Source organism: Jaculus jaculus, chromosome 16, assembly GCF_020740685.1.
Source record: "Jaculus jaculus isolate mJacJac1 chromosome 16, mJacJac1.mat.Y.cur, whole genome shotgun sequence".
Lineage (NCBI taxonomy): Eukaryota > Metazoa > Chordata > Mammalia > Rodentia > Dipodidae > Jaculus > Jaculus jaculus.
The window spans coordinates 39,049,033-39,059,760 of NC_059117.1; the positions used below are offsets into that span (position 1 = coordinate 39,049,033).

Sequence of the window (10,728 nt, forward strand, 5' to 3'; positions counted from 1 at the left end):
CAGTGACCTTGTAGTTCAGGCATATGGAGTCTTCAGCAATAGTCTTATCATCTATTCCTGGTGGGAAACCAAGAGCCTCGGCCATGGTCTGTTAAACAACTCACTGGAAGTCATCCCATCCCTGGCACTGAAAACTTTTAGTAACAATGTATGGCTTCTGAGTGTTCCACTGTCCAAAAAAGTACATTTCCATATGACTTATTCATACACTGTGAGATTTTAATTAGCCCTTCCCTCACCTTTCCTTTACTCAATCTCTTCCCCTGACCTCACTTGGGCCTTTTCAACCCCCATTAATCTGTTCTTCTACTTACATATATACAATTCCATCCTATTAAGTCCCTCCCCTCCCTTTCTATTCCTTATATATCCCCCCTTTCTAGCTTACTGGCCTCTGCTACTGAGTTTTATTCCTACTCACATAGAAGTCCAATCATTTGTAGCTAGGATCCACACGTGAGAACATGTGATGTTTGGCTTTCTGGGCCTAGGTTTGGGTTACCTCAGTTAGTAATAATCCTTTCCAGATCTATCCATTTTCTTGCAAATTTCATAACTTCATTTTTCTTTACCACTGAGTAGAACACCATTATATAAATGTGTCACATCTTCATTATCCACTCACCAGTTGAGGGACATCTAGGCTGGTTCTATTTCCCAGCTATTGTGAACAGAGCAGTAATAAACATGGTTGAGCAAGTATATCTAAGGTAGTGAGATGAGTCCTTAGGATATATGCCTAAGAGTGCTATAGCTGGGTCATATAGTAAATCTATTTTTAGCTGTCTTAGGAAACTCCACACTGATTTCCACAATGGCTGGACCAGATTCCATTCCCACCAACAGTGTAGAAGGGTTCCTCTTTATCTGCATCCTTGCCAGCATTTATGATCATTTGTTTTCATGATGGTAGCCATTCTGACAGGAGTGAGATGGAATCTCAGTGTAGTTTGAATCTGCATTTCCTTGATGACTAGGGATGTAGAACATTTTTTTAAATGTTTATATCTGTATTTCTTTTAAAAACTCTCTATTTAGTTCCATAGCCCATTTTTAAATTGGGTTATTTGATTTCTTATGATTTACTTTTTAAAAATATTTTATTTTTATTTATTTATTAGAGATAGAGAGAAGGAGAGAGAGGGAGGGAAGGGGGTTGAGAATGGGTGTGCCAGGGCCTCTAGCCACTACAAACGAACTACAGATGCATGTGCCACCATGTGCATTAGACCTGGAGAATCGAACCAGGGTCGTTAGGCTTCACAGGCATGCACCTTAACCACTAAGCCATCTCTCCAGCCCATGATTTAGTTTTTTGAGTTCTTTGTATATCCTGGGTATTACTTCTCTGCCGGATGTATGGTTGGCAAACATTTTCTCCCATCCTGTAGGTTGCCTCTTGGCTCTGTTCAATGTCCTTTTATGTACAAAAGCTTTATAATTGCATGAGGTCCCAGCAGTTGATCAATGGTTTTATTTCCTGAGCAACTGGGTTATATTCAGAAGGTCTTCACCAACACCAGTATGTCAAAGGGATATCCCTACTTTTCCTCTAGAAGTTTCAGAGTTTCAGTCTGATATTAAGGTCTTTGATCCATTTGGACTTCGTTCTTGTGCTATCTTTTCTCCAATAAGTATTTTTCACATTTTTGTTAAAGCTCAGGTTGCTGTAGCTACCCAGAATTACATCTGGGTCCTCATTCTGTTCCATTGGCATACATGTCTGTTTTTGTGCCAGAACCTTGCTGTTTTTGTTACTATGGCTCTGTAATATAGGTTAAAATCAGGTATGGTGATACCAGTCTTATTTTGGTTGCTCTAAATTTAGATACTTGAGATATTTTGTGCTTTCAAATGAATTTTAGGATTTCTTTTTCTATTCTGTGAAGAATGCCATTGGAATTTTGGTGGGGATTGCATTAAATGTGTAGATTATTTTTGTTAAGATTGCCATTTTCACAATATTAATTCTTCTGATCAAAGAACAAGGGGTATCTTTCCATTTCCTAGTGTCTTCTGCAATTTGTTACTTGAGTGTTTTAAAGTTTTCATTGTAGAAATCCTATATTCCCTTGGTTAGGTCTATTCCAAGGTATTTTTTTTTTTTTATGCAATTGTGAATGGCAGTGATTCTCTGATTTCTTCCTCTGTGTTTGTTATTAGGAAGTCTACTTATTTCTGTGTTTTTGTTTTGTATCCTGTTACATGGCTGTAGGTGTTTATCAGGTCTTACAGTTTGCTGGTAGAGGCTTTAGGGTCCTCTATGTATAGAATCATGTCATCTGCAAATAATGACAACTTGGTATCTTCCTTTCTAATCGGTATCCCTTTTATGTGTCTCTTGCCTTATTGCTATGGCTAAGACTTCCAGTACTATATTAAATAAAACTGGGGACAGTGGTCACCCTTGTCTTGAAAAAGCTTCAAGTTTTTCTCCATTTAGTATTAAGTTGGCTGTAGGTTTGTCATAAATAGCCTTTATTATGTTGAGATGTTTCTTTTATTCTCAGTCTCTGTAGGACTTTTATCATGAAGGAATGTTGGATTTTGTCAAATGCTTTTTCCTGCAGCTCTATGATGCCCTCTGGTCAGGCTTGGGATTGGGCTGCTGGTACCTCGGCAGGATTCTGGCCAGTTCCCTCCTTTCTGGAAGATCTTGGTTTTTCCTGCTTCTCTGCTGTGCTTGATATATACACTTCACTTTTCAGTAGAAGAGTGTATTTTGCTGTGTTTCTGTTTATTTCCCTCCTTAGGCTGCTTTGGTGTGGCTAGTAAGCTGCCATCATATCCAAAAGTCCCATCTGACCTTTTAAAAAAAAAAAATTTTTTTTTAATTTGAGAGGAAAAAAATGGACATGTCAGGGATTCCAGCTGCTACAAATGAACTTCAGACACATGTAATATCTTGTGCATCTGGCTTATGTGGGTCCTGGGGAATCAAACCTAGGTCCTTTGGCTTCACAGGCAAGTGCCTTAACCACTAAGCCATCTCCCAGTCCCATGAGACCTTTTAATAAATATCCTTATTACTCATTCCCAATCTATTCTGCATTTCAGAGAGTAACACAAGTAATTTTTAAAATACTCCTTCCAGGGCTGGGTGCAGTGAGCAAAATGCTAGCTGCAAAAGCATGAGAACCTGAGTTCAGACCTTTAACACCCACATACTAAATTCCTGGCATGGTGGTATGTGCCTTTAATCTGTTCTGGGGAGAGAGATTAGAGATTTCCTGGGACTAACTAGAGCTAGTCTAGCCAGATCAGTGAACTCTAGGTTCAGCTAGATGCCCTGCCTCAAAAAAAAAAAAAAAAAAAAAAAGAGGAGGAGGGCCAGGTGCAGTGGTGCATGCCCTTTATCCCAACACTTGGAAGGCAGAGGCAGGATTGCTGTGAGTTTAAAGGTCAGCCTGGCCTAGAATGAGACCCTATACGGAAAAAGTAGGATTGAGGAAATCCCACCCCCAGACCTGCAGCCCACACATGCACATATATAGTCAGTGTGCATGTGCGCACACGTGTGTGTTGTAACAAAAAAATACCAAATTTTTCTCCTTGTACTTGAATTTGATGTTAGTTTTTTGATCTGTTTCAGAGAATAAAATTAACTGTGCTAGGAACATTTTCAAAATTAATTCAATTTACAAATATCTTACATACTGAGGCTTTATAAATTCATTTAATTTAAACTATATAGATTAGAGCAACCTGTCTCAGGAGTACCTATGAAGGGAAGTGTATAAAACTAACTTACTGAGAATGCTTCTTTGCTACTAAAATAATATTTCAGTCTTAGCTTGTAATTTATAGGTTGTTCAGAGAGATAAGGGAGAGAATTGGTGTGCCAGGGCCTCAGCTACTGGAATGGAATTCCAGATGCTTGTGTCACCTAGTGGGCATGTGCAAGCTTGTGCTTGCCTCACCTTTGTGGTCTGGCTTACATGGGATCTGGAGAGTCAATCATGGGTCTTTAGGCTTCACAGGCAAGTGTCTCAACTGCTAAGCCATCTCTCCAGCCCAATTATGGATATTTTAAAAAAATATTCTATTTGCAAGCAGAGATAGAGAATCGGATACACCAGGACCTCCAGTCACTGCAGACTCAAGATACATGTGCCACTTTGTTTATCTGGCTTTATGTGAGTGCAAACAATTGCTTTTAACTACTGAATCATCTCCCCAGTCCACTCTGCCTTCCAAGTGCTAGGATGAAAAGCATGGGCTAGGGCTGGAGAGGTGGCTTAGCGGTTAAACGCTTGCCTATGAAGCCTAAAGACCCCGGTTCGAGGCTTGATTCCCCAAGACCCACATAAGCCAGATGCAGAAAGGGGCGCATGCATCTGGAGTTTGTTTGCAGTGGCTGGAAGCCCTGACACACCCATTCTCTCCCTCTCTCTCTCCCTCTTTCTCTGTAACTCTCAAATAAATAAAGCTAAAATTACATGGGCTAGCATAGCCAGCTTCCCGTGTGTGTGTGTGTGTGTGTGTGTGTGTGTGTGTGTGATATCACTGAAGTTCAATGTCATTTTCAATATCTGGTTTTGGTGAGATAATGGTTCTTAGCACATTTTTGGGTACTTTCACAGGAGAATGAGATACTGAGAGAGAGTGAAGCTGTGTATCACAGCATTCAGCATGAGGAAGAATCAGCTCTTGAGAATCCACAACAGCAGAATGATGGAGGTGAAAGTAAGAGGTCAGATACCCCAGACTGGAAGGCCGAAAAGGCTGTTGGCTCCAGGATTGAGGTGAGTATGAAAGCATGTTCCAGACTTGCCATCTTGGCTTTCATGGGACTGTGGTGTCACCATACCATAGAAGTATATTTTTTCTAGGAACTTGCCAGCAAGTTTTGCTAGTAGTTGTGTTTGCCAAGATAAGGGATAAAAGATGACTGCCATTCTATACTACGTATCCTAAACTGGCCAGCCACGTGTAGAGTAGGAGAGCAAGAAGCACCAACCGAGCAGGCAAATCTCAATTCCTGCTGAGGGTCAAGCCCATCTTTAGTATGCCAATGGGTCAGTGCAACTGCCACACCCCCGAAAAACTATTTTGTACCTCTGCTCTCAGCTAAGGGCAGGCTGAAGGGATGGATTCCTGCAGCTTGCAGCTCCCCTTGGTTTTCACTTAGCCCTGCTGAGGTCCTGCCACAGAAAGGTCAGAGATAGTCCTGGACATGCAGACCTTAAACCACTTGGCAATCCACTTGGACAGCACAAGCTAGCAGTTCTCTTCACTGACCTGTTTCATTCCCCTTTCTGGTAAACACCATGTGGGACTGATCCTTCAATACACTTATGAGGTTGGAGAGTACCATGCCCTGACCCTCTAACTTCCCCATTACCCTCTAACTTGATTTTATGGAATGAAGTCAAAAAGAGCTGTTTGTTCTCTTCATGTGCCCACCACTCCTGCCCCTTCCACTGTTCTAATCTGCTCTAGGAATTAGTTCTTCCCTATACCATGAGTAAAATCCATGACTTCACATAAAATAAAAATACCACCTATCATTCATGAAACTACATTCAGTCTCCAGCACCACAAAACAGGGGGGCTCTCTGATCATTTTAGTGCAGCAGTTATTAATAAAGTGGTGTAACTACCAAAATTTTGGAACAGAAATTTGGCTTCTTCCTGTTTTCTCATCCACATCACCCACATTGGAAAAGGTCCAAGGCTGCCACCTCTACTTCCCAAGTTTATCAAATAACTTAGGAAAGCAGGCTTGGAAGAAGGTTCTGCAGGCAAGAACACTTGCTGCACAATTCTGAGGACCTGAATTTGATCCCTAGCACCCACATAAAAAGCTAGGCATAGAGAGCTGAGGATGGCTGGAGAGGCAGTCCTTGTCTGCAAAGGATCAAGATTCCATGTAAGCCAGATGCACAAGGTGGCACATGCATCTGGAGTTCATTTGCAGTGGCTGGAGGCTCTGTCTCAGATAAAAATAAATTTAAAAGAAAAAAAGAGCTGGGGAAATAATTTGATGGTAGAGTACTTCCCTAGCATGTGCCAGGTCCTAGGTTCAATCTCCAGCACCATCATCACCTTAGTACTGGTACCTCCCTGTACCTATATGCTCCCTCTCCAGAGGTAGTGCAGTTTGTAGGGCTTTAATACCTCCCACACATGTGCTGTAAGGACTTTCAAATTAAAATATCTGCCACTAAAGGGAAAGGATATGCTTCCTACTATACCAATTATTAACTAATTGTATATTGCCTTATGCTATCAGTTACTGTTTCTTCTGGGTATTTAGTATTTACTCTCATTAGATTTCCATAAAAACTACTTTCTGGGCTGGAGAGATAGCTTAGCAGTTAAGGCTGTTGCCTATGAAGCCTAAGGACTCACCCATGTTCAACTCCCCAGACCCCACATAAGGTGAGCCAAGTGCAAGGTCACACATGCCCAATAGGTGGTACAAGCATCTGAAGTTCAAATTCTGTGGCTGAGGCCCTGAGCACACCAATTCTCTCTCCCTCTAAAGAAAAAAAAAAAATTAAAAACTACTTTGTCTAAGATATAGTAGACTCACTGGAGTGCAGCCCAGCTGGTCTCATAGCCTTTGCCAAAACTGGCCTTGAACTCTTGATCCTCCTGCCTCCATTTCCTAAGTTTTGGGATTACAGGCATGCACCACCCATGCCATGTTTATCAGGCTTAGCTCTTTATTGTCACCTATGTTCATGACCTGTACTGTTTGGCATTGTACTTTTAAAATGTTGCTCAGGCAAGGACAGAAGGTAACCATTAAGAACTTAGTGGAAACCAGAATTATGAGCTGTTGTTCAAGGGACAATCAGTATCTTCTCCCCCCATCTCCGATCTGTATCTCTACTGGACCTACTACCCAACCTAGGCTGCACAACAGGGGAGGAAAACTAGCTGCTCAGCCATCTACCTTCTGACCTCAAGCACTGAACCAAGCACACAATTAAGTTTAGACCTGTTTCAACACTTCTGGAGGGGAAAAAAGTGTGGTGCCAATTGGCAAACAGGTCCAATACTCACTAAAATGTAATTCTCCAGTTATAGAAATACAACTTTAAGGTTAGCATCTTTATAGCATCTACACTTAAATACTATCAAAATGGCTTTATAATTGCCCTTGGGATCTGCACAAACATGCCTCTGAACAAAGTGAAAGCCAGGCATTGTGGAACACATCTTTAATCCCAGCACTTGGGAGGCAGAGATAGGATCACTGATTTCAAGGCCACCCTGAGACTACAGAATGAGATCCAGGTCAGCCTGATCTAGGATGAGACCCTACCTCAAAAAATGGGGAGAAAAGTGATTTGCACATGGGAGGCAGAGGTACAGGATGAATGTGAGTTCAAGGACACCGTGAGACTGCCAAGTGAATTCCACATCATCTTGGGCTAGAGTTAAAACCCTAACTCAAAAACCCAAGGGGGGCGGGGATAAAAAAACAAACTACAAACGGGGTCTGGAGAGATGGCTCAGCAGTTGAGTTTGGTCATAAAACTTAACGACCTAAATTTGATTCCCCAGAACCCATATAAAGTCAGATGCACAATGCATTTGTGCATTTGCAGTGGCTAGAAGCCCTGGTACACCTATTCTCTCTCCTCTTTGTCATGCATGGTGCTGCATGCCTTTAATCCTAGCACTTAGGGGCAGAGGTAAGAGGATCTCCATGAGTTTTAGGCAAGCCTGAAATTACACAGTGAATTCCAAGTCAGCCTGGGATAGTTCCAGACCCTACCTGGGGGGGGGGGGGGGGGGGAGTGGTGGTTCACCCCTTTAATACCAGCACTCAAGAGGCAAAGATAGGAGGATCTCTGAGCTCAAGGCCACTCAGACTCCATAGTAAATCCCAGGTCAGCCTGTGCTAGAGCAAGACACTACCTCAAAAAAAAAAAAAAAAAATTCAATATAATAGAATCTGAATATAGATGGTAGGACTTCTCTAATTTCCATGCCGGCTTGGGCTAGAGTAAGCCCATGGCCAGGCAGGAGTACATAGTCTAACCCCAACAAAGATTGTTGCCTTTTGTCTGATGGTTTGCATTTCGCTTGTATGCAGAACCATCTAAACTAGACACACACATCTTTCTCTGTGGAGGACTTCAATTACTTTCATCACAGCCTGAGTATTCTCTGGAGGTAATGAGAATCTTGACTTGCACATTTAAGAACCTAATTGTACAAACTTCTGCATGAAACAAAGGACCCTTTTCTTGGATGTAAATTTAATAGTTATGCCATACTTTAAGCACATTAAGCAAAGGCATTTTTATAGAAACTTTCACACTGGACAATCACCAATATGCATACCATTCTTAAATAGGGCTGGAGACAACTCAGTGGTTCAGGCACTTACTCGCCTTTGAAGCCTAAGAACCCATGTTCAACTCTCCAGATCCCATGTTAGATTCACAAATCAAGGCACACATGCAAGGTGGCACCAATTACCTCCCCTAAAAAATTTTCAGCCGCCCCCCCCCCAAAAAATAGTGTTTAAAAAAAAAAGAGGTCATACTTCAGTAGCCACTTGTCAAAATGAAGCATACCTTTTATAGTAGCAATGCTTATCCCCTTCCAGTTGGCTTCACCAGCTCATTATCCCCAACTGCCTTGTGTGGATTTAGACTGCCAGTGGGTAGGATTAAAGGTGCATTTACATAGCAAACTACAAGTGCGTTGTTAGATTCCCCACAAGTACACCAGTGTATTTGACTTGGGATCACATCATACATTGTAGTCTCAACCAGTTTGTTATTCATAGCTAATAATATGGACAAGCACTAAGAGGGAGGGAAGGTTGTATTTTTTCAATACTTTTTAAACAAAGTGGAAAAAAGAATGGGCACACCGGGGCCTCAAGCCACTGCAAAGAACTCCAGACACATATGCCCCCTTGTGCATCTGGCTAGCATGGGTCCTTTGACTTTGCAGGCAAATGCCTTAACCACTAAGCAATCCTTCCAGCCCAGAAGTTGTTATTTTGAAATAGTGCTATGAAATGAGATTCTCCCCCTCATTCTTTTCCAGAGTATCTCATTGGAAGGCATTCCTCCTTGCCCAGGCAGTATGAATCAAAGTCTGAATTCTTCAGCACATTATAACACAATTTTTAACCAAGTTATAAGTCATGATGTGAATCTTCACGAAGCAATGTTGCTGTGTCCCAACAACACACTTACAGATTCAGTAGCAAGAACTTCACATGCCCAAGAACCATTTCTGCAGTTGAATTCACATATTAATCTTGAGCAAGCCCTTACTGCCATTAATTTGACAGGATCACTCCAACTTGTTGACAACCGAACAAGGAATCTGACAAACCTAGACCTCCTATACGACCTTGATGGAAATATGTTTGATGAAATAACCCTAATGTCATTGGCAACAGAAGTAGGTTTTGATCCAGTGGAAGTTTCTCAACTTTTTGAAGAACCAGACTGTGATTCTGGGCCAAGTTCAAGTCACAAAAGCACATCTATGATCAAGTCTAATTCTTCTCACTCTACATATAATGGTGCTCTAGGTTCTAACAGTTACCTTCCATCTCTTTGTCATTATGAGTTAGAAGGGGCTGTAGGTGGCTACTCCCCAGAACCCAGTAAATTTTGTCATATGGATCATAGAAATAAATGTGGTTTTCATGAGGATCTTGCATGCCAGCATATATTTCACAACCACACTTACCATTTACATCCAGGTGAACAAGAACCTACTTCAGAACCCAGGAAATCACATACAATAAGCAGGTACCTTGATGACACAGAAAGAACCTTGAGCCGTGATGAACAGCGTGCTAAAGCTCTGCACATTCCTTTTTCTGTAGATGAAATAGTCCACATGCCTGTTGACTCTTTGAACAACATGTTAAGCAGGTACAACCTGACAGATTTGCAAGTTTCTCTCATCCGTGATATCAGACGTCGAGGAAAAAATAAAGTTGCAGCACAGAACTGCCGTAAACGCAAATTAGACATCATTGTAAACCTAGATGATGATGTATGTAATTTGCAAGCAAAGAAAGAGGCCCTTGAAAGAGAACAAGCTCAGTATTACAAAGCTATTGACATAATGAAACAGAAACTGCATGACCTTTATTGTGATGTCCTTAGTAGGTTAAGAGATGACCAAGGTAGACCAGTCAACCCAAGCCAGTATGAACTTCAGTGCAGCCATGATGGAACGGTTTTGATTGTACCCAAAGAACTGGTGACATCTAACCACAAAAAGGAAGCCAGGAAAGGAAAAAGGGAAGATTTATGACTCATTTGGACCACAAACCACTTTCCAAATTTCGACTTATCCCAAAGTCAAGTGAAGCTTGTATTAATAAGTGCCTAGGACTAAAGTTTGTATTTTGGGAAGGTGGGAGGAATAGTTTTCCTGGAAGCCTCTTGAGTTATATTCCTATGAAATGTGTAAGTATTCAAACTGGCAAAAACTTCAATTTGCCAGCTACCTTTTAATAAGATGGAAAACTTAGGGCTGGGGCAAGTTTAAAAGCATCTACCTACATTGCAAACCTCTCTGTAAGGGTAATTCCCAGCATCCACGTTGTTAGATATCTAAGTCGCACATTCATCAGTTGTAAGAGATCCTGGTACACCAATACATGTATGCAATACACATATACAATTAAAATGGAAATCTTAAGACATTCAAGAAGTACTGTGACATTTAGCTTGTAAAAGTTGTGAATTTTGTATTTGAATTTATAAACTTTTAAAACCGTCCTAA

At 41.3% G+C, this 10,728-nt stretch overlaps 1 protein-coding gene across 1 annotated transcript in view; it reads left to right on the forward strand.

Moving 5' to 3' along the window:
- Nfe2l3 (NFE2 like bZIP transcription factor 3) overlaps positions 1–10,728 on the forward strand; it is a 32,929-nt gene extending 22,201 nt beyond the window's left edge. Inside the window, exons 2-3 of the mRNA XM_045135860.1 lie at positions 4,584–4,745; positions 9,022–10,728. Of these exons, the coding sequence (XP_044991795.1) occupies positions 4,584–4,745; positions 9,022–10,254 (1,395 nt within the window). The 3' untranslated portion in view covers positions 10,255–10,728. The remainder of the gene's footprint in view (positions 1–4,583; positions 4,746–9,021) is intronic.